Source organism: Ammodytes marinus (genome assembly GCF_949987685.1).
Source record: "Ammodytes marinus genome assembly, chromosome: 24".
Lineage (NCBI taxonomy): Eukaryota > Metazoa > Chordata > Actinopteri > Uranoscopiformes > Ammodytidae > Ammodytes > Ammodytes marinus.
Genome location: NC_137228.1, coordinates 1,735,627 through 1,760,454, shown reverse-complemented (window position 1 = coordinate 1,760,454; position 24,828 = coordinate 1,735,627). Strand labels below are relative to the sequence as shown.

The 24,828-nt window shown below is 47.3% G+C and overlaps 3 protein-coding genes across 3 annotated transcripts; all 3 read left to right on the top strand.

Annotated features, from left to right (window-relative positions):
• Positions 1-2,552: 2,552 nt before the first annotated feature.
• On the top strand, positions 2,553-2,864 carry LOC307269727 (histone H4; the record flags this gene model as incomplete). Its single annotated transcript, XM_080052745.1, has 1 exon — positions 2,553-2,864. The coding sequence occupies one exon, from the start codon at positions 2,553-2,555 to the stop codon at positions 2,862-2,864; it is 312 nt and encodes a 103-aa protein (XP_079908871.1).
• An 8,342-nt stretch (positions 2,865-11,206) lies between these two features.
• On the top strand, positions 11,207-11,518 carry LOC307269747 (histone H4-like; the record flags this gene model as incomplete). The annotated part of the gene is made up of 1 exon (XM_080052776.1): positions 11,207-11,518. The coding sequence occupies one exon, from the start codon at positions 11,207-11,209 to the stop codon at positions 11,516-11,518; it is 312 nt and encodes a 103-aa protein (XP_079908902.1).
• A 6,765-nt stretch (positions 11,519-18,283) lies between these two features.
• LOC307269702 (histone H4) lies at positions 18,284-18,595 on the top strand (the record flags this gene model as incomplete). Its single annotated transcript, XM_080052709.1, has 1 exon — positions 18,284-18,595. The coding sequence occupies one exon, from the start codon at positions 18,284-18,286 to the stop codon at positions 18,593-18,595; it is 312 nt and encodes a 103-aa protein (XP_079908835.1).
• Positions 18,596-24,828: the final 6,233 nt, after the last annotated feature.

The following is a 24,828-nucleotide window of genomic DNA, read 5'->3' as shown; positions in this document are numbered from 1 at the left end:
ATCTACCTCTGGGACAGGCAGCAGTGGCACTCCAAGTTTTTCAAGCCCTTTGAGATGTAATTTGGGGGCTGTGAGCCGGGCTACTGCTGCAGTAGTGGTCAGTTTGCAGAGGGAATTACATTTGATTGTAATCTGCCGGAGTGTAAATCGCTTAAGGTGTCTCTGAGCCATGCCCCATTTTCTAGGGCTGGACTTGCCATCCCGAAGCAAGCCTTGCAGGTAGCTCATTTCACCCTCGGTCCAAGACGCCTTGGATACCTTCTCGTCTCTGTTTTTGATTTCCTCTAAGTAAGCTCCGAGGTGCATAACCCGCATATGCTGGCTCAGCCCTCGCTGGGAACCATACTCTCTTTCGCACATTCTGCAGGGGTGCCCCACCTGTTGTTTCCCTTTACTGATTTTGGACACACACTGGGATGCATGGCGGACTGCTGATGCAGCCGCCCGATATGAGGTCGCGCACCGCTGGCATAGGTAAAGTATTTTCCGGGGTTGATGGACCTTCCGAAAATGCTCAGCGGCCACTTTGAGTGAAGCAAGCATCACTTCACATAGGGTGCATTTTTGTCTTAGCCATGGCACCCTAATACCGAGGATTACAGTTCGCGGAAGGGCCTTCTTGGTGGCCCAGGTCTCCTTCCACGACTTATCCGAGCTCATCAAGAGCAGACCCTCCCGGGCCTTGGCCGCAGGGAACAGAAAACGCTTGGCCGTACTTCTGCTATATGGCCTAGTGGGGCTTGACCCACCTGTTGTTCTCGGTGCCAAGACCGGTGCCCTCACTGTCAACAAAGCACGATTACGAATCGTGGTTTTATCTAGGCGGCCCGGGCTGAGAGACAGAGGGCCTTCTCCCAATCTGGATCGGTTGAAACCCGGAGGTGCTCTCCGAGGCGATGCGGACATTTTGGAGCTGTTCAAACCAAAGTCCCCTTGTGTAAGCGCTGTTGAGAGGGTTATTAGCTGCTATATCCAAAGCTCAATATCCGACCTGCTGGTGCCCCCTAAGAGCTAAACCCAGTTAATCACCTCAATCAACATTTCCCGCCACCTAGATAGGGTATTCGAAAAATAAAAATATCCACCATCAAATCCTTTATGTATCAGGTATCCGGTGGTACTTCGTCCTCGCACCATACTTACAATTTCACTTGTAAGCTAAGTAATACTAGCCACATGTGTTTGGCCCCCCCGAAGGGTGGCCTACCTGGGTGATCCTCCAATAGCACACATCTGTGCCATGTGCTTCTTGTGCACTCTACCATTTCCTGTGATGCGGCGGGGGTCGAGAGACCCCTCACCCTGGCCCTCACTGCCATCGAGGCGAACCCGCAAGCCGGAGGAACCGTCCGCCCGAACACCAGCAAGCTGGCCGGCGGGGGCCCTCCGATGGCGGGTCACGTTTGTCAATCGATCAGGCAGTTCTCAAACCACAGGCCCAAATTTAGGCAATTTCAGGGACAATGTCCCCTTATCGTTTATCACGTGGTACCTGAGCGAACCACCATGAATGCATGCCCTTTATCCTGGCCAACACTGTTTACTCACTCAGCCCCAAGTTGAGGCAATCGTCAGGGAAAACGACCCCTCAATGTCTATAATTCACCTTTTAAGGGGGAGGTCCCCTCTTGGTTTTTCATGTCATTCCTGCGTAGATCGCCAGAAAGAACATTTCCCGGGTCGGGATGTCAATCCTTATCCATCCGTCATTAGTAAGCTCATTTCAGAGGAAGAGGTCCCCTCAAAAATGGGTGTAGTACCGGACTGGTCCACATGGTGCACACCCCCCCAGCCCGAGTACTCTTCCCCCATCCACAAGGCCTATAGTAGTGGCGGCCCCAGGGGTGTATGTCCCCACTTGGTTCTCATGGTAGTCAGGGGTCTCACCTTGGCATCCGTAGCCACCCCACTGACAAGCATCAATCCACTAACTCCGGTTTTGTTTTGGGTCTGATAAATGCACGCATCCCCGAAGGTCAGCGCTCGTTGGCATGTATTAGCTCTAGAATTGCCACAGTTATCCAAGTAACGTTGGAGCGATCAAAGGAACCATAACTGATTTAATGAGCCATTCGCAGTTTCACTGTACCGGCCGTGTGTACTTAGACTTGCATGGCTTAATCTTTGAGACAAGCATATAGATAAATAGTTAGAAATTAATTAAATATGAATAATATATATAGAATACAAATATATAAATATGGTTAAAATATAAATATGTATGTATAAAAGATTTAGAAATACAAAATTAATATTATTTACTGTTTAAAAGCTGGTAGGTTGGAGTTCATGTAAATGGATATGACTGATATGCTGTGTTGCCCTACAGACTGCAATACATGAGCCAGCATGAGTAGGCCCTAATAGACCTTGCTGGGAAAGTGTGACATCACAGTAAGAGAAATGTAGGGTTAGACAGTGAGACCATAAAACACTCTTTCTGCCTTTTCTCAGGCTAGGATGAACACATTTATACTACATAGGATCTCAGAATGCAATACACCTTCATATTCCCACCGGTGAAGTAGGCCTTTAATCTAGTGAAAGCAAAAATGTCTGGTCGCGGAAAAGGAGGCAAAGGACTCGGTAAAGGAGGCGCTAAGCGTCACCGTAAAGTTCTCCGTGATAACATCCAGGGAATCACCAAACCCGCCATCCGCCGTCTGGCTCGCCGTGGCGGAGTGAAGCGAATCTCCGGTCTGATCTACGAGGAGACCCGCGGTGTGCTCAAGGTTTTCCTGGAGAATGTCATCCGTGACGCCGTCACCTACACCGAGCACGCCAAGAGGAAGACCGTCACCGCCATGGACGTGGTGTACGCTCTGAAGAGGCAGGGCCGCACGCTCTACGGCTTCGGAGGATAAACAGGACCGATCATAACAACAACCCAACGGCTCTTTTAAGAGCCACACACTACGTAGAAAGAGATTATTCCTACAAATCTTCAACCGAAATCATGATTCCAAAATGCTCATGCAGTACTATTTTCATGTCGGCCTTAACTAACTTCTCTATTTCTGCAATACAAGTAATACATATTCTATATAGGTTTTGCACAAACAGTATATAAAGTAATACATTGAAAATGGGCAATGTGAACATAATTTACAATATTTTCTTTTGAATGTGGCTATTTCCCCCTTCCCTCCAAGACATGATCATGTTCAATATTAATGCTTACCCATCAATATACACTCATTATAACTCATTAACTGAATAAACAAACTTTCCTCACAGGAAAATGTGATCCCTGGAACACTGTTTGAAGTTAGAACGTTTCTTGAAACGTTACTGTTTCACAGTTTGGTTTACAAACATATTCTAGTCTTACGTTTGGTTCAAGGCTCCTCAAAATAATTTTGTTTAGATTTTTGATGATAGAATTATTCAACACAAATAAACTAACAGGCTCTGCAAATGTAAACACATCCCCCGCCTCTGAAACTGCATAGTGCACCTTTAAAGTAATAACTATTTGACTCATTCCACATGTCTTTCAACGAGCGTCCTTTACACACAACCAATTCAAATATATAATTTCATGATTCATCTTTAACATGTGCTCATAGCAAGTGCCCCTGACTGCAGCTCGCAGATCGAGGAGGAGCTTAAATTTCCCTAAATGTGGGCTGGTCTAAACGATTCGCTCGAGCTCTAAACGTTTCGCTCGAGCTCGGGGGCGCCATCTTGTGGCGCAGATCCGGCAGCACATTCTCAAACGTCAATACAGCACAGCACAATGACTTAGAGACATACTTTTAACTTGTCAAATGTCTTTTTTTACCATGAAAAATAAATAAATAAATAAATATATATAAAAACCAGACACATATTATTTTGAACACTCAATTATATTAGCTTAGTCAAATAAACCAGACAGAAGACTTTGCATCATTGATTTTTTTTATTTTCACCCCAGGCAAAAAAATAAATATATATATGTTTTAGCCAAATACATTCCTTAAGCTTCCAACCCTGTTCCCGGTTTCCAGTTGTCAATTTCCCAGCGTCTATAAAGGAAACAGATTGCAGTTCTTATAGGCACAATAACAATGCAAGATGTAAAACAGATCATTGAAATAAGTGGAGGGATTACGCTTTAGTCTAGCAATAGTTGACTACAAGACTAATTACTCACATGACCTCTCACCTGTAGCCCTCCTTCCACTCGTCGCCGTTTCCTGTCCTGCAATCGGTCTTCTTCAGACCTTAGTGATTTAATGACAACATACATTCACTATGAAAACATTCATGTTGGTCTGTTGACAGTGAGTAAAACAGTTTTTTTTTTGTGATTTGATTCATAAGTGTGATATTCAGGGCACTTACGGCATGGGGAAGTTCTGCAGGAGAGTGAGACACCACCATCTCCTAATTTGCAGCATGTTTTCCTTTGAAGAAGGAAATGCAGGAAGATGTTAAAAAGAAGATGTTGTAAAAAAAAAATAACACCTTGTACACTAAGCATAATGTGTCACGATTTACACATACCTCGCTGAAATCACACTTGGCCCCCATTACAATGTACAGAGTGTACTGTAAGTCAAGAGGTACTGGTTAATATAATGTCAGGCGTATTCCCAATGATACATTTTTTTCAATACAAATTAATGTGGTTTTAATGTAGCAAGCAAAAATTTTACAGACAACAGCAATGCTATAACATGCTGATTAGGTCTTACCATCAAAACAAACACGCCGCAGTTGTTGGAGAACCCTTGCTTTGTTAGGCCCTGAGGTGTGAACAATGTATTTTAATAAAAGTATGGCAAGAAAATAGTAAAAAGTTAGCAAATGCTATTATGTAATGTCTCACCTGGACATCATCCACACCAAGCTCTCTCCAGGGGCCAGAAGAGAGGCTGTAAGCAATGTGTCTGTACAAATAATAAGCGAAGTAAATAAAAGTAACTCAACTTCAATCAACTTTTGATTGACAAGCATGCATAAACGCTTGGAACAAAGCTTGAACTGAAGAAGGAAGAGGTTGGAACTTCAAATAAAAAAGTTTTCATAACGGGCTTAAACAGAACTGCCCAACTCAAAAAAGATAAATAGTTCTGTTTCCATCTGTTTAAGGAATGAAAATTGTTGGAATATGGAATGGAATATTTTAGATCAAATAAAAACAGAACCATTGATTAAAACCAACAAAAGGACAAGTGGTTTAAAACAGAACTACCACTGTCCAGATGGGAGGTGTTTCCAGGACAGCAAGAGGTCGACAAAGTCACGTGGACTCTCTGCTCTAAGGTTGAATTTTACTGAAAAGACAACCCCACATGGGCAAGTGATAACTGCCCAACCACCTGTGAAACAGAAAAAAACAGTAATAACTGACATTAGGAGCATGTATAGCTAACCTACTACATAATGATAAGTAATTTATTTAACACAACAATGTCCAACGGTTCTGGGCAGGGCATACACTTTCAGTAAGTCGATCTTTTGGGTCGGTCTCAGGCGGGACTCTGAGATCTTCCGGAGCATCGTCTGCACAATCTGTTCCAGTGGGGCCTTTTGCACCCCACGCCTCGGGTCTACCTCCACCCCCAGGTATCTCACCGTGTCCCCTGGGCCCACCATTCTTATGGGCGCTCCATCGATAGACCAGGGCTGACAATCGTTGATCTTGCATGTCCGGCCGCGGTGAGACAGCAAAAACCCATGACATTTGTTGGGGTTAACCTGGAGGCTCGTAAGCCCAGCGAACTTTTCCAAAATGGCCAGGTTCCTCTGCATACCCAGCGAGGAGTCGCTCAATAGTACCAAGTCATCGGCGAATGCCAGCGCCGTTATTTTAGCCAAACCGCAGGAGAACGCGGTACCCCTGGCCTCCAGGACTCGGAGGAGAGGGTCAATTGCCAGGTTGAATAGCAGCGGAGAGAGGGGGTCTCCCTGCTTGACCCCTTTGCCCATGATGATTCTCCCTGTCCGGCCTTGTCCCGTGGCCACTTTGGTGAAGCAGCCTTGGTAACAGCTGGAGATCAAGCGGATAACAGAAATATCCACTCCCCTGTGTTCCAGCACCTGCAGTAGGTGTTTGTGCGACACTGAGTCGAACGCCTTGGCGAAGTCTATGAACACAACGGCCAACGATCGTCCATCTCTCCTGCTTTGTTTCATAAGACTATCCAGGACGGCCAGGTTCTCCTCACAGCCCGGGGCCTCAATGAATCCTCTCTGCCTCACGTGGACCTCGCAGGCGTCCTTCAGGCGATGGTGTAGTACGCTGGACAGGGCCCTCACGACTATTGAACTGATGGTGATGGGCCTCCACTGGTGAATGTCTCCTCTCAGGGCCTCATCACTTGTCTTGGGTAATAGGGTTGTCCTGCTGCCCTTCAGACTTCTGGGCAATTTCCCAGTCAAGAGCATCGCATTAAACAGGCTCGCCAGTTTGACCCCTCCCGAGTCCCACCTGAGCAGGTCCCTTTTCCGAATGCCATCCGGGCCTGGTGCTGAGCCAGCCCTCATCCGCTTGATTACGTCTAGGACTTCTTTAGGGCTAACTGGGCAGTAGAATGGGCTATTGTCAGCGCGCGGTAGTACCGCAAATTGGCCCAGGTCCACGAAGCCATCCACGCCCCCCCAGATCCTGGCGTAGACAGCCTCAACCTCCTTGAGGTCGATGTTGCACGTGGCCTTCCCCATTCCATCAAGAATCATTTTGGCCGCCATGTTCTTGTTCTTCTTATACAAGGTCCTCATGGAAGGTCGGTAGGGTCGACCTTTAGCCTTTGTGGTTCTTACCCTGCGGATTAGTCTGCTTTTCCTCCGCTTGCCTCCAATGGTCTTTTGCAACTGTCTGACATATGCGCTGATCGTTTTGGCGCAAACCGCCAGGGGGTCAAGCGCCCCCTCCACCTCTTTACCGGTCAATGACCAGGTAATCACGTCCTTCACCATATCCACTGCAGGGGCGGGCTGCAGCGGCATTCCGAGGTCCTGGAGCCCGCCAAGATACGGGTCCAGGGCAGCTGGCCGGTCGCCTACCACCACTGCCCTTTTGTATATTGCGTTGCATCTGACGGTCACTTCCCGGAGGGTAAACCGTTGCAGGTGCTGCTGCGCGATCATGTATTTCTTTGGACTCGGCTTCACACCATGCAGCAGGCCTTCCAGGTAGCCAACCTCACTGTCGGTCCAAGCCTCCTTGGGACCTTTTCCTGCCTTGATCTCGCACTCTTTCATGTAGGCCCCCGAGTGTTTGATCCGCATGTGTTGACTCAAGCCCCTTTGGGATCCAAAGGTCTTTACACACAGACCGCACGGCTGATCACCTTTCCGTTTCTCTTTTCTAGTCGCAGATCCGCATTGGGCGGCGTGGCGGATGCCCGAAGCCGCCACTCGACACGAGGTCGCACATCTCCTACATATGAACAAGGTCTTTCTCGGGCAGTGCACCTTCTTGAAATGGTCGGTGGCCTCCTTCAGGGTAGTGAGAGTTACCTCACACAGGGTACAGTCCTGTCTCAGCCACGGTACTCTTAAGCCCAAAATCACGGTGTTGGGCAAGGCCGATTTGTTTGTCCAGGAGTCCCTCCACTCCTTATCCCAGCTCATCAGGAGCATGCTCTTTCTAGCCATGGTCGTGGGAAACAGGACACGCTTGGCCGTGCCACTGTTTGTCATTTTCGTAGGGCTTGTCCTACTCAATGTTCCTGGTGCCAAGCCCAGGGCCCTCACTGCCAACAGGGAACGATCACGGACCTTGGTTCTGCCTAGGCGGCCCGGACTGAGGGACAGAGAGCCTTCCCCCAGCCTGGTTCGGATGAAACCCGGAGGCACTCTCCGGGGCGGGGTAGACATTCTGGGAGAGTGCAGCCAAAATGTCCGGTGCAAGCGCTGCTGAATGAATATCACTGTCAATTTTCTGCCGTTAGGATCCCACCGATAGTCAACCGAGTATACTATCCACTTCAACACTTCCCGCCACCTAGATACGGCATCGAAAAAATTATTCATCATAGCAAGGCCTTGGGATGGCGTCTCATCCATCAAGGGGTCCTTAGCCATCGAGGCCCGAGTCAAGGCACTCTTAGGGGGCAAGGTCCCCTCGTGGTCCTCCCATGATCTTTACGTGGGTCGCTCGAAAAGGAGTCCTGGTGCCGGGGAGGCACTCTTTATCCATTTGGCCCACAAGCGCGGTACTCAAGAGGGGAAGGGGGCAAGGTCCCCTCATGGCACCCATCGAGAGTTAATCGTCATGGCAGGGCCTCAGGATGGTAGCTCGTCCATCGGGGGGTCCTTAGCCATCGAGGCCCGAGTCAAGGCACTTTTAGGGGGCAAGGTACCCACATGGTCCTCCCGTGATCCTTGCGTGGGCCGCCCAAAAGGAGTCCTGGTGCCGGGGAGGCCCTCCTTATCCATTTGGCCAACATGCGTGGTACTCCAGAGGGGAAGGGGGCAAGGTCCCCTCATGGCACCCATCGAGAGTTAATCATCATGGCAAGGCCTCTAATGATTATGCCGGTATTCCCTTCACCAGATTTAAACACCCCTAAATTAATATCAGGACGTTTGTGTGTATATATAGCCTGCCAAGTTCGTTTGTTCCTGGTTTAAACCTGTTCCACCATAAAGTTTATGTGTTCATCGACCCCTGCTCTTTATTTATGGCAAACAAAGACCAAAAGCTGATTTACACAATTCCCAAAAGGTTTTACTTTTCACCAAAAACCTTCACACCCCATATATTATCTTAAAGGCTCTGGTTTTAAAGCATGTTACCCTTTGACCCCTGCCTATCTCCAGATCTCCCCCTGTGTTGATCCCCTAACGACCCTTACAATTGTCTCTTCTAATTTTATCCTAGGTTAAGTCCAGATTTCAGACCTTTATCCTTGATAAGTGTTTAGAAAGGAGGAGATTAGATAATAGGTTTTTAATTATTCTGGTGGATGAATACCTCACATTTACCCCTAGCTTCAAAAGACTACCGTTAAGTCCTCACTAAGTTCATACACCTGGATGAGCTTAGGCCAATAGATAAATGCAATTCCCTCCTAATTCAAGGAGTGTGTTTATGGGATGTGTATTCTTTGTTATCAGTAGTGTAGCCGTAGTGTAGGTTTGAATTGCTTACCTCAGAGGCGCCGCGATCTCTTTAAAGAAAAACCCTAATTAGGTCCTTGTTCCCAACACTAAACTAAAAATTCAGGCCAAAGAGTTATAGCGTTTTCAAGAAATTTTATTTAACCAATACAAAAAGATTATACTTTCACAATATAAAAAGAAAAGATAAAATAAAATGAAAGGAAGGAAAATAAGTACCTACACTCCCATTAAAGTGGTTAATATATGTAGAGAAGTATAAGACTTAACTTATGTGTTGTATGTCTTGTGTTCACATTGAATTTAGTTCATGAGTTCTCCCATTTTCAATCCACAAGAGATCAGGAGTATTCTCATCTTCAGGTTTTTTAAAGCTCTACTGTCTACACAACTTCAATAGTTCTGGGTGTTGGCCGAGTCTTTCAATCTTGTCATATATATTTGAATATCTTCAAATGCTATGACAAGCTTGATTTTGCGACACAACAATCAGGAAAAGTTGGTTCAACAGTTTATTTGGTTGATCCACAAGAGATCAGGAGTAAAAGTTTGTCCACTGTCTACACAACTTCAATAGTTCTGGGTGTTGGCCGAGTCTTTCAATCATGTCATATATATTTGAATATCTTCAAATGCTATGACAAGCTTGATTTTGCGACACAACAATCAGGAAAAGTTGGTTCAACAGTTTTTCAACCTCAACTCCATGCTATTCTACAACCTGGTTCATCAATTAGTTCCCATCAATAACCCAAATGGTCCCTTACCAAACTTCTCAGAATAGAAAAGGAAGAATTGGTTCCGAGCCTCTTCCCCTTCTTGAAAAGAAAAAATAACTGCCTCTCCTCTGCCAAAGCCCCTGCTTATATAGGGTGAACAGGGAGCATGTGGGCTGGCCAACTGAGGGGGGGGTCAGGGTTACAGGCCCCCACTTCCCTCCCTCCACATGCTCATAAAATCCGGACATGTTCGGACATGTCCTGCACCACAAGGCAGACCACATATATGTATGTCCTTTAAGACAATCTTAAAACAAGTAAGTAAGTAGTATAAATGAAAATAAAAATAATAATACATGCCCCAACCCCCTCTAGACAGCAAAAATACACAACCCAAAGTTACACAAAGTTCACCTATCTCAACACCTCAGGATAGTAGCTCGTCCATCGGGGGGTCCTTAGCCATCGAGGCCCGAGTCAAGGCACTTTCTGGGGGTGAGGTCCCCTCTTGGTATCCATACGGATCTTGCTTTGGCTACCGGGGGACAGGTTCCTGGGCCGGGAAAGCCATCCCTATTCATTGGACTTCAGATAAGGCGTCACGGAGGAGAAGGTCCCCTCAAAAATCGGGTGCAGTAACGGGCTTGTCCACATGGTGCGCACCCACCCAGCTCGTGTCCTCAGCCCCCATCCACAAGGCCTACAGTAGTGGCGGCCCCAGGGGTGTATGTCCCCTCTTGGTCACATGGCGGTCAGGGGTCCCTCATCGACTTTCGGTCCCTCCCCACTGACAAGCGCCTATCCAGTGACTCCGGCCTTGTTTTGGGTCTGATAAATGCACGCATCCCCGAAGGTCAGCGCTCGTTGGCATGTATTAGCTCTAGAATTGCCACAGTTATCCAAGTAACGTTGGAGCGATCAAAGGAACCATAACTGATTTAATGAGCCATTCGCAGTTTCACTGTACCGGCCGTGTGTACTTAGACTTGCATGGCTTAATCTTTGAGACAAGCATATAGATAAATAGTTAGAAATTAATTAAATATGAATAATATATATAGAATACAAATATATAAATATGGTTAAAATATAAATATGTATGTATAAAAGATTTAGAAATACAAAATTAATATTATTTACTGTTTAAAAGCTGGTAGGTTGGAGTTCATGTAAATGGATATGACTGATATGCTGTGTTGCCCTACAGACTGCAGTACATGAGCCAGCATGAGTAGGCCCTAATAGACCTTGCTGGGAAAGTGTGACATCACAGTAAGAGAAATGTAGGGTTAGACAGTGAGACCATAAAACACTCTTTCTGCCTTTTCTCAGGCTAGGATGAACACATTTATACTACATAGGATCTCAGAATGCAATACACCTTCATATTCCCACCGGTGAAGTATGCCTTTAATCTAGTGAAAGCAAAAATGTCTGGTCGCGGAAAAGGAGGCAAAGGACTCAGTAAAGGAGGCGCTAAGCGTCACCGTAAAGTTCTCCGTGATAACATCCAGGGAATCACCAAACCCGCCATCCGCCGTCTGGCTCGCCGTGGCGGAGTGAAGCGAATCTCCAGTCTGATCTACGAGGAGACCCGCGGTGTGCTCAAGGTTTTCCTGGAGAATGTCATCCGTGACGCCGTCACCTACACCGAGCACGCCAAGAGGAAGACCGTCACCGCCATGGACGTGGTGTACGCTCTGAAGAGGCAGGGCCGCACGCTCTACGGCTTCGGAGGATAAACAGGACCGATCATAACAACAACCCAACGGCTCTTTTAAGAGCCACACACTACGTAGAAAGAGATTATTCCTACAAATCTTCAACCGAAATCATGATTCCAAAATGCTCATCCAGTACTATTTTCATGTCGGCCTTAACTAACTTCTCTATTTCTGCAATACAAGTAATACATATTCTATATAGGTTTTGCACAAACAGTATATAAAGTAATACATTGAAAATGGGCAATGTGAACATAATTTACAATATTTTCTTTTGAATGTGGCTATTTCCCCCTTCCCTCCAAGACATGATCATATTCAATATTAATGCTTACCCATCAATATACACTCATTATAACTCATTAACTGAATAAACAAACTTTCCTCACAGGAAAATGTGATCCCTGGAACACTGTTTGAAGTTAGAACGTTTCTTGAAACGTTACTGTTTCACAGTTTGGTTTACAAACATATTCTAGTCTTACGTTTGGTTCAAGGCTCCTCAAAATAATTTTGTTTAGATTTTTGATGATAGAATTATTCAACACAAATAAACTAACAGGCTCTGCAAATGTAAACACATCCCCCGCCTCTGAAACTGCATAGTGCACCTTTAAAGTAATAACTATTTGACTCATTCCACATGTCTTTCAACGAGCGTCCTTTACACACAACCAATTCAAATATATAATTTCATGATTCATCTTTAACATGTGCTCATAGCAAGTGCCCCTGACTGCAGCTCGCAGATCGAGGAGGAGCTTGAATTTCCCTAAATGTGGGCTGGTCTAAACGATTCGCTCGAGCTCTAAACGTTTCGCTCGAGCTCGGGGGCGCCATCTTGTGGCGCAGATCCGGCAGCACATTCTCAAACGTCAATACAGCACAGCACAATGACTTAGAGACATACTTTTAACTTGTCAAATGTCTTTTTTTACCATGAAAAATAAATAAATAAATAAATAAATATATATAAAAACCAGACACATATTATTTTGAACACTCAATTATATTAGCTTAGTCAAATAAACCAGACAGAAGACTTTGCATCATTGATTTTTTTTATTTTCACCCCAGGCAAAAAAATAAATATATATATGTTTTAGCCAAATACATTCCTTAAGCTTCCAACCCTGTTCCCGGTTTCCAGTTGTCAATTTCCCAGCGTCTATAAAGGAAACAGATTGCAGTTCTTATAGGCACAATAACAATGCAAGATGTAAAACAGATCATTGAAATAAGTGGAGGGATTACGCTTTAGTCTAGCAATAGTTGACTACAAGACTAATTACTCACATGACCTCTCACCTGTAGCCCTCCTTCCACTCGTCGCCGTTTCCTGTCCTGCAATCGGTCTTCTTCAGACCTTAGTGATTTAATGACAACATACATTCACTATGAAAACATTCATGTTGGTCTGTTGACAGTGAGTAAAACAGTTTTTTTTTTGTGATTTGATTCATAAGTGTGATATTCAGGGCACTTACGGCATGGGGAAGTTCTGCAGGAGAGTGAGACACCACCATCTCCTAATTTGCAGCATGTTTTCCTTTGAAGAAGGAAATGCAGGAAGATGTTAAAAAGAAGATGTTGTAAAAAAAAATAACACCTTGTACACTAAGCATAATGTGTCACGATTTACACATACCTCGCTGAAATCACACTTGGCCCCCATTACAATGTACAGAGTGTACTGTAAGTCAAGAGGTACTGGTTAATATAATGTCAGGCGTATTCCCAATGATACATTTTTTTCAATACAAATTAATGTGGTTTTAATGTAGCAAGCAAACATTTTTACAGACAACAGCAATGCTATAACATGCTGATTAGGTCTTACCATCAAAACAAACACGCCGCAGTTGTTGGAGAACCCTTGCTTTGTTAGGCCCTGAGGTGTGAACAATGTATTTTAATAAAAGTATGGCAAGAAAATAGTAAAAAGTTAGCAAATGCTATTATGTAATGTCTCACCTGGACATCATCCACACCAAGCTCTCTCCAGGGGCCAGAAGAGAGGCTGTAAGCAATGTGTCTGTACAAATAATAAGCGAAGTAAATAAAAGTAACTCAACTTCAATCAACTTTTGATTGACAAGCATGCATAAACGCTTGGAACAAAGCTTGAACTGAAGAAGGAAGAGGTTGGAACTTCAAATAAAAAAGTTTTCATAACGGGCTTAAACAGAACTGCCCAACTCAAAAAAGATAAATAGTTCTGTTTCCATCTGTTTAAGGAATGAAAATTGTTGGAATATGGAATGGAATATTTTAGATCAAATAAAAACAGAACCATTGATTAAAACCAACAAAAGGACAAGTGGTTTAAAACAGAACTACCACTGTCCAGATGGGAGGTGTTTCCAGGACAGCAAGAGGTCGACAAAGTCACGTGGACTCTCTGCTCTAAGGTTGAATTTTACTGAAAAGACAACCCCACATGGGCAAGTGATAACTGCCCAACCACCTATGAAACAGAAAAAAACAGTAATAACTGACATTAGGAGCATGTATAGCTAACCTACTACATAATGATAAGTAATTTATTTAACACAACAATGTCCAACGGTTCTGGGCAGGGCATACACTTTCAGTAAGTCGATCTTTTGGGTCGGTCTCAGGCGGGACTCTGAGATCTTCCGGAGCATCGTCTGCACAATCTGTTCCAGTGGGGCCTTTTGCACCCCACGCCTCGGGTCTACCTCCACCCCCAGGTATCTCACCGTGTCCCCTGGGCCCACCATTCTTATGGGCGCTCCATCGATAGACCAGGGCTGACAATCGTTGATCTTGCATGTCCGGCCGCGGTGAGACAGCAAAAACCCATGACATTTGTTGGGGTTAACCTGGAGGCTCGTAAGCCCAGCGAACTTTTCCAAAATGGCCAGGTTCCTCTGCATACCCAGCGAGGAGTCGCTCAATAGTACCAAGTCATCGGCGAATGCCAGCGCCGTTATTTTAGCCAAACCGCAGGAGAACGCGGTACCCCTGGCCTCCAGGACTCGGAGGAGAGGGTCAATTGCCAGGTTGAATAGCAGCGGAGAGAGGGGGTCTCCCTGCTTGACCCCTTTGCCCATGATGATTCTCCCTGTCCGGCCTTGTCCCGTGGCCACTTTGGTGAAGCAGCCTTGGTAACAGCTGGAGATCAAGCGGATAACAGAAATATCCACTCCCCTGTGTTCCAGCACCTGCAGTAGGTGTTTGTGCGACACTGAGTCGAACGCCTTGGCGAAGTCTATGAACACAACGGCCAACGATCGTCCATCTCTCCTGCTTTGTTTCATAAGACTATCCAGGACGGCCAGGTTCTCCTCACAGCCCGGGGCCTCAATGAATCCTCTCTGCCTCACGTGGACCTCGCAGGCGTCCTTCAGGCGATGGTGTAGTACGCTGGACAGGGCCCTCACGACTATTGAACTGATGGTGATGGGCCTCCACTGGTGAATGTCTCCTCTCAGGGCCTCATCACTTGTCTTGGGTAATAGGGTTGTCCTGCTGCCCTTCAGACTTCTGGGCAATTTCCCAGTCAAGAGCATCGCATTAAACAGGCTCGCCAGTTTGACCCCTCCCGAGTCCCACCTGAGCAGGTCCCTTTTCCGAATGCCATCCGGGCCTGGTGCTGAGCCAGCCCTCATCCGCTTGATTACGTCTAGGACTTCTTTAGGGCTAACTGGGCAGTAGAATGGGCTATTGTCAGCGCGCGGTAGTACCGCAAATTGGCCCAGGTCCACGAAGCCATCCACGCCCCCCCAGATCCTGGCGTAGACAGCCTCAACCTCCTTGAGGTCGATGTTGCACGTGGCCTTCCCCATTCCATCAAGAATCATTTTGGCCGCCATGTTCTTGTTCTTCTTATACAAGGTCCTCATGGAAGGTCGGTAGGGTCGACCTTTAGCCTTTGTGGTTCTTACCCTGCGGATTAGTCTGCTTTTCCTCCGCTTGCCTCCAATGGTCTTTTGCAACTGTCTGACATATTCGCTGATCGTTTTGGCGCAAACCGCCAGGGGGTCAAGCGCCCCCTCCACCTCTTTACCGGTCAATGACCAGGTAATCACGTCCTTCACCATATCCACTGCAGGGGCGGGCTGCAGCGGCATTCCGAGGTCCTGGAGCCCGCCAAGATACGGGTCCAGGGCAGCTGGCCGGTCGCCTACCACCACTGCCCTTTTGTATATTGCGTTGCATCTGACGGTCACTTCCCGGAGGGTAAACCGTTGCAGGTGCTGCTGCGCGATCATGTATTTCTTTGGACTCGGCTTCACACCATGCAGCAGGCCTTCCAGGTAGCCAACCTCACTGTCGGTCCAAGCCTCCTTGGGACCTTTTCCTGCCTTGATCTCGCACTCTTTCATGTAGGCCCCCGAGTGTTTGATCCGCATGTGTTGACTCAAGCCCCTTTGGGATCCAAAGGTCTTTACACACAGACCGCACGGCTGATCACCTTTCCGTTTCTCTTTTCTAGTCACAGATCCGCATTGGGCGGCGTGGCGGATGGCCGAAGCCGCCACTCGACACGAGGTCGCACATCTCCTACATATGAACAAGGTCTTTCTCGGGCAGTGCACCTTCTTGAAATGGTCGGTGGCCTCCTTCAGGGTAGTGAGAGTTACCTCACACAGGGTACAGTCCTGTCTCAGCCACGGTACTCTTAAGCCCAAAATCACGGTGTTGGGCAAGGCCGATTTGTTTGTCCAGGAGTCCCTCCACTCCTTGTCCCAGCTCATCAGGAGCATGCTCTTTCTAGCCATGGTCGTGGGAAACAGGACACGCTTGGCCGTGCCACTGTTTGTCATTTTCGTAGGGCTTGTCCTACTCAATGTTCCTGGTGCCAAGCCCAGGGCCCTCACTGCCAACAGGGAACGATCACGGACCTTGGTTCTGCCTAGGCGGCCCGGACTGAGGGACAGAGAGCCTTCCCCCAGCCTGGTTCGGATGAAACCCGGAGGCACTCTCCGGGGCGGGGTAGACATTCTGGGAGAGTGCAGCCAAAATGTCCGGTGCAAGCGCTGCTGAATGAATATCACTGTCAATTTTCTGCCGTTAGGATCCCACCGATAGTCAACCGAGTATACTATCCACTTCAACACTTCCCGCCACCTAGATACGGCATCGAAAAAATTATTCATCATAGCAAGGCCTTGGGATGGCGTCTCATCCATCAAGGGGTCCTTAGCCATCGAGGCCCGAGTCAAGGCACTCTTAGGGGGCAAGGTCCCCTCGTGGTCCTCCCATGATCTTTACGTGGGTCGCTCGAAAAGGAGTCCTGGTGCCGGGGAGGCACTCTTTATCCATTTGGCCCACAAGCGCGGTACTCAAGAGGGGAAGGGGGCAAGGTCCCCTCATGGCACCCATCGAGAGTTAATCGTCATGGCAGGGCCTCAGGATGGTAGCTCGTCCATCGGGGGGTCCTTAGCCATCGAGGCCCGAGTCAAGGCACTTTTAGGGGGCAAGGTACCCTCATGGTCCTCCCGTGATCCTTGCGTGGGCCGCCCAAAAGGAGTCCTGGTGCCGGGGAGGCCCTCCTTATCCATTTGGCCAACATGCGTGGTACTCCAGAGGGGAAGGGGGCAAGGTCCCCTCATGGCACCCATCGAGAGTTAATCATCATGGCAAGGCCTCAGGATAGTAGCTCGTCCATCGGGGGGTCCTTAGCCATCGAGGCCCGAGTCAAGGCACTTTCTGGGGGTGAGGTCCCCTCTTGGTATCCATACGGATCTTGCTTTGGCTACCGGGGGACAGGTTCCTGGGCCGGGAAAGCCATCCCTATTCATTGGACTTCAGATAAGGCGTCACGGAGGAGAAGGTCCCCTCAAAAATCGGGTGCAGTACCGGGCTTGTCCACACGGTGCGCACCCACCCAGCTCGTGTCCTCAGCCCCCATCCACAAGGCCTACAGTAGTGGCGGCCCCAGGGGTGTATGTCCCCTCTTGGTCACATGGCGGTCAGGGGTCCCTCATCGACTTTCGGTCCCTCCCCACTGACAAGCGCCTATCCAGTGACTCCGGCCTTGTTTTGGGTCTGATAAATGCACGCATCCCCGAAGGTCAGCGCTCGTTGGCATGTATTAGCTCTAGAATTGCCACAGTTATCCAAGTAACGTTGGAGCGATCAAAGGAACCATAACTTCGTCAGTCTGCCCCAGGGCAGCTGTGGCTACTCTCGTAGTTTACCACCACCGGTATGACTGAGTGTGAACGAATTGAACCAGGAAATGTAAAGCGTCTTTGAGTGCCTAGGCAATAAAGCGCTATATAAAACCTATCAATTATTATAATTATTATTATAACTGATTTAATGAGCCATTCGCAGTTTCACTGTACCGGCCGTGTGTACTTAGACTTGCATGGCTTAATCTTTGAGACAAGCATATAGATAAATAGTTAGAAATTAATTAAATATGAATAATATATATAGAATACAAATATATAAATATGGTTAAAATATAAATATGTATGTATAAAAGATTTAGAAATACAAAATTAATATTATTTACTGTTTAAAAGCTGGTAGGTTGGAGTTCATGTAAATGGATATGACTGATATGCTGTGTTGCCCTACAGACTGCAATACATGAGCCAGCATGAGTAGGCCCTAATAGACCTTGCTGGGAAAGTGTGACATCACAGTAAGAGAAATGTAGGGTTAGACAGTGAGACCATAAAACACTCTTTCTGCCTTTTCTCAGGCTAGGATGAACACATTTATACTACATAGGATCTCAGAATGCAATACACCTTCATATTCCCACCGGTGAAGTAGGCCTTTAATCTAGTGAAAGCAAAAATGTCTGGTCGCGGAAAAGGAGGCAAAGGACTCGGTAAAGGAGGCGCTAAGCGTCACCGTAAAGTTCTCCGTGATAACATCCAGGGAATCACCAAACCCGCCATCCGCCGTCTGGCTCGCCGTGGCGGAGTGAAGCGAATCTCCGGTCTGATCTACGAGGAGACCCGCGGTGTGCTCAAGGTTTTCCTGGAGAATGTCATCCGTGACGCCGTCACCTACACCGAGCACGCCAAGAGGAAGACCGTCACCGCCATGGACGTGGTGTACGCTCTGAAGAGGCAGGGCCGCACGCTCTACGGCTTCGGAGGATAAACAGGACCGATCATAACAACAACCCAACGGCTCTTTTAAGAGCCACACACTACGTAGAAAGAGATTATTCCTACAAATCTTCAACCGAAATCATGATTCCAAAATGCTCATGCAGTACTATTTTCATGTCGGCCTTAACTAACTTCTCTATTTCTGCAATACAAGTAATACATATTCTATATAGGTTTTGCACAAACAGTATATAAAGTAATACATTGAAAATGGGCAATGTGAACATAATTTACAATATTTTCTTTTGAATGTGGCTATTTCCCCCTTCCCTCCAAGACATGATCATGTTCAATATTAATGCTTACCCATCAATATACACTCATTATAACTCATTAACTGAATAAACAAACTTTCCTCACAGGAAAATGTGATCCCTGGAACACTGTTTGAAGTTAGAACGTTTCTTGAAACGTTACTGTTTCACAGTTTGGTTTACAAACATATTCTAGTCTTACGTTTGGTTCAAGGCTCCTCAAAATAATTTTGTTTAGATTTTTGATGATAGAATTATTCAACACAAATAAACTAACAGGCTCTGCAAATGTAAACACATCCCCCGCCTCTGAAACTGCATAGTGCACCTTTAAAGTAATAACTATTTGACTCATTCCACATGTCTTTCAACGAGCGTCCTTTACACACAACCAATTCAAATATATAATTTCATGATTCATCTTTAACATGTGCTCATAGCAAGTGCCCCTGACTGCAGCTCGCAGATCGAGGAGGAGCTTAAATTTCCCTAAATGTGGGCTGGTCTAAACGATTCGCTCGAGCTCTAAACGTTTCGCTCGAGCTCGGGGGCGCCATCTTGTGGCGCAGATCCGGCAGCACATTCTCAAACGTCAATACAGCACAGCACAATGACTTAGAGACATACTTTTAACTTGTCAAATGTCTTTTTTTACCATGAAAAATAAATAAATAAATAAATATATATAAAAACCAGACACATATTATTTTGAACACTCAATTATATTAGCTTAGTCAAATAAACCAGACAGAAGACTTTGCATCATTGATTTTTTTTATTTTCACCCCAGGCAAAAAAATAAATATATATATGTTTTAGCCAAATACATTCCTTAAGCTTCCAACCCTGTTCCCGGTTTCCAGTTGTCAATTTCCCAGCGTCTATAAAGGAAACAGATTGCAGTTCTTATAGGCACAATAACGATGCAAGATGTAAAACAGATCATTGAAATAAGTGGAGGGATTACGCTTTAGTCTAGCAATAGTTGACTACAAGACTAATTACTCACATGACCTCTCACCTGTAGCCCTCCTTCCACTCGTCGCCGTTTCCTGTCCTGCAATCGGTCTTCTTCAGACCTTAGTGATTTAATGACAACATACATTCACTATGAAAACATTCATGTTGGTCTGTTGACAGTGAGTAAAACAGTTTTTTTTTTGTGATTTGATTCATAAGTGTGATATTCAGGGCACTTACGGCATGGGGAAGTTCTGCAGGAGAGTGAGACACCACCATCTCCTAATTTGCAGCATGTTTTCCTTTGAAGAAGGAAATGCAGGAAGATGTTAAAAAGAAGATGTTGTAAAAAAAAAATAACACCTTGTACACTAAGCATAATGTGTCACGATTTACACATACCTCGCTGAAATCACACTTGGCCCCCATTACAATGTACAGAGTGTACTGTAAGTCAAGAGGTACTGGTTAATATAATGTCAGGCGTATTCCCAATGATACATTTTTTTCAATACAAATTAATGTGGTTTTAATGTAGCAAGCAAACATTTTTACAGACAACAGCAATGCTATAACATGCTGATTAGGTCTTACCATCAAAACAAACACGCCGCAGTTGTTGGAGAACCCTTGCTTTGTTAGGCCCTGAGGTGTGAACAATGTATTTTAATAAAAGTATGGCAAGAAAATAGTAAAAAGTTAGCAAATGCTATTATGTAATGTCTCACCTGGACATCATCCACACCAAGCTCTCTCCAGGGGCCAGAAGAGAGGCTGTAAGCAATGTGTCTGTACAAATAATAAGCGAAGTAAATAAAAGTAACTCAACTTCAATCAACTTTTGATTGACAAGCATGCATAAACGCTTGGAACAAAGCTTGAACTGAAGAAGGAAGAGGTTGGAACTTCAAATAAAAAAGTTTTCATAACGGGCTTAAACAGAACTGCCCAACTCAAAAAAGATAAATAGTTCTGTTTCCATCTGTTTAAGGAATGAAAATTGTTGGAATATGGAATGGAATATTTTAGATCAAATAAAAACAGAACCATTGATTAAAACCAACAAAAGGACAAGTGGTTTAAAACAGAACTACCACTGTCCAGATGGGAGGTGTTTCCAGGACAGCAAGAGGTCGACAAAGTCACGTGGACTCTCTGCTCTAAGGTTGAATTTTACTGAAAAGACAACCCCACATGGGCAAGTGATAACTGCCCAACCACCTGTGAAACAGAAAAAAACAGTAATAACTGACATTAGGAGCATGTATAGCTAACCTACTACATAATGATAAGTAATTTATTTAACACAACAATGTCCAACGGTTCTGGGCAGGGCATACACTTTCAGTAAGTCGATCTTTTGGGTCGGTCTCAGGCGGGACTCTGAGATCTTCCGGAGCATCGTCTGCACAATCTGTTCCAGTGGGGCCTTTTGCACCCCACGCCTCGGGTCTACCTCCACCCCCAGGTATCTCACCGTGTCCCCTGGGCCCACCATTCTTATGGGCGCTCCATCGATAGACCAGGGCTGACAATCGTTGATCTTGCATGTCCGGCCGCGGTGAGACAGCAAAAACCCATGACATTTGTTGGGGTTAACCTGGAGGCTCGTAAGCCCAGCGAACTTTTCCAAAATGGCCAGGTTCCTCTGCATACCCAGCGAGGAGTCGCTCAATAGTACCAAGTCATCGGCGAATGCCAGCGCCGTTATTTTAGCCAAACCGCAGGAGAACGCGGTACCCCTGGCCTCCAGGACTCGGAGGAGAGGGTCAATTGCCAGGTTGAATAGCAGCGGAGAGAGGGGGTCTCCCTGCTTGACCCCTTTGCCCATGATGATTCTCCCTGTCCGGCCTTGTCCCGTGGCCACTTTGGTGAAGCAGCCTTGGTAACAGCTGGAGATCAAGCGGATAACAGAAATATCCACTCCCCTGTGTTCCAGCACCTGCAGTAGGTGTTTGTGCGACACTGAGTCGAACGCCTTGGCGAAGTCTATGAACACAACGGCCAACGATCGTCCATCTCTCCTGCTTTGTTTCATAAGACTATCCAGGACGGCCAGGTTCTCCTCACAGCCCGGGGCCTCAATGAATCCTCTCTGCCTCACGTGGACCTCGCAGGCGTCCTTCAGGCGATGGTGTAGTACGCTGGACAGGGCCCTCACGACTATTGAACTGATGGTGATGGGCCTCCACTGGTGAATGTCTCCTCTCAGGGCCTCATCACTTGTCTTGGGTAATAGGGTTGTCCTGCTGCCCTTCAGACTTCTGGGCAATTTCCCAGTCAAGAGCATCGCATTAAACAGGCTCGCCAGTTTGACCCCTCCCGAGTCCCACCTGAGCAGGTCCCTTTTCCGAATGCCATCCGGGCCTGGTGCTGAGCCAGCCCTCATCCGCTTGATTACGTCTAGGACTTCTTTAGGGCTAACTGGGCAGTAGAATGGGCTATTGTCAGCGCGCGGTAGTACCGCAAATTGGCCCAGGTCCACGAAGCCATCCACGCCCCCCCAGATCCTGGCGTAGACAGCCTCAACCTCCTTGAGGTCGATGTTGCACGTGGCCTTCCCCATTCCATCAAGAATCATTTTGGCCGCCATGTTCTTGTTCTTCTTATACAAGGTCCTCATGGAAGGTCGGTAGGGTCGACCTTTAGCCTTTGTGGTTCTTACCCTGCGGATTAGTCTGCTTTTCCTCCGCTTGCCTCCAATGGTCTTTTGCAACTGTCTGACATATTCGCTGATCGTTTTGGCGCAAACCGCCAGGGGGTCAAGCGCCCCCTCCACCTCTTTACCGGTCAATGACCAGGTAATCACGTCCTTCACCATATCCACTGCAGGGGCGGGCTGCAGCGGCATTCCGAGGTCCTGGAGCCCGCCAAGATACGGGTCCAGGGCAGCTGGCCGGTCGCCTACCACCACTGCCCTTTTGTATATTGCGTTGCATCTGACGGTCACTTCCCGGAGGGTAAACCGTTGCAGGTGCTGCTGCGCGATCATGTATTTCTTTGGACTCGGCTTCACACCATGCAGCAGGCCTTCCAGGTAGCCAACCTCACTGTCGGTCCAAGCCTCCTTGGGACCTTTTCCTGCCTTGATCTCGCACTCTTTCATGTAGGCCCCCGAGTGTTTGATCCGCATGTGTTGACTTAAGCCCCTTTGGGATCCAAAGGTCTTTACACACAGACCGCACGGCTGATCACCTTTCCGTTTCTCTTTTCTAGTCGCAGATCCGCATTGGGCGGCGTGGCGGATGGCCGAAGCCGCCACTCGACACGAGGTCGCACATCTCCTACATATGAACAAGGTCTTTCTCGGGCAGTGCACCTTCTTGAAATGGTCGGTGGCCTCCTTCAGGGTAGTGAGAGTTACCTCACACAGGGTACAGTCCTGTCTCAGCCACGGTACTCTTAAGCCCAAAATCACGGTGTTGGGCAAGGCCGATTTGTTTGTCCAGGAGTCCCTCCACTCCTTGTCCCAGCTCATCAGGAGCATGCTCTTTCTAGCCATGGTCGTGGGAAACAGGACACGCTTGGCCGTGCCACTGTTTGTCATTTTCGTAGGGCTTGTCCTACTCAATGTTCCTGGTGCCAAGCCCAGGGCCCTCACTGCCAACAGGGAACGATCACGGACCTTGGTTCTGCCTAGGCGGCCCGGACTGAGGGACAGAGAGCCTTCCCCCAGCCTGGTTCGGATGAAACCCGGAGGCACTCTCCGGGGCGGGGTAGACATTCTGGGAGAGTGCAGCCAAAATGTCCGGTGCAAGCGCTGCTGAATGAATATCACTGTCAATTTTCTGCCGTTAGGATCCCACCGATAGTCAACCGAGTATACTATCCACTTCAACACTTCCCGCCACCTAGATACGGCATCGAAAAAATTATTCATCATAGCAAGGCCTTGGGATGGCGTCTCATCCATCAAGGGGTCCTTAGCCATCGAGGCCCGAGTCAAGGCACTCTTAGGGGGCAAGGTCCCCTCGTGGTCCTCCCATGATCTTTACGTGGGTCGCTCGAAAAGGAGTCCTGGTGCCGGGGAGGCACTCTTTATCCATTTGGCCCACAAGCGCGGTACTCAAGAGGGGAAGGGGGCAAGGTCCCCTCATGGCACCCATCGAGAGTTAATCGTCATGGCAGGGCCTCAGGATGGTAGCTCGTCCATCGGGGGGTCCTTAGCCATCGAGGCCCGAGTCAAGGCACTTTTAGGGGGCAAGGTACCCTCATGGTCCTCCCGTGATCCTTGCGTGGGCCGCCCAAAAGGAGTCCTGGTGCCGGGGAGGCCCTCCTTATCCATTTGGCCAACATGCGTGGTACTCCAGAGGGGAAGGGGGCAAGGTCCCCTCATGGCACCCATCGAGAGTTGATCATCATGGCAAGGCCTCAGGATAGTAGCTCGTCCATCGGGGGGTCCTTAGCCATCGAGGCCCGAGTCAAGGCACTTTCTGGGGGTGAGGTCCCCTCTTGGTATCCATACGGATCTTGCTTTGGCTACCGGGGGACAGGTTCCTGGGCCGGGAAAGCCATCCCTATTCATTGGACTTCAGATAAGGCGTCACGGAGGAGAAGGTCCCCTCAAAAATCGGGTGCAGTACCGGGCTTGTCCACACGGTGCGCACCCACCCAGCTCGTGTCCTCAGCCCCCATCCACAAGGCCTACAGTAGTGGCGGCCCCAGGGGTGTATGTCCCCTCTTGGTCACATGGCGGTCAGGGGTCCCTCATCGACTTTCGGTCCCTCCCCACTGACAAGCGCCTATCCAGTGACTCCGGCCTTGTTTTGGGTCTGATAAATGCACGCATCCCCGAAGGTCAGCGCTCGTTGGCATGTATTAGCTCTAGAATTGCCACAGTTATCCAAGTAACGTTGGAGCGATCAAAGGAACCATAACTGATTTAATGAGCCATTCGCAGTTTCACTGTACCGGCCGTGTGTACTTAGACTTGCATGGCTTAATCTTTGAGACAAGCATATAGATAAATAGTTAGAAATTAATTAAATACGAATAATATATATAGAAT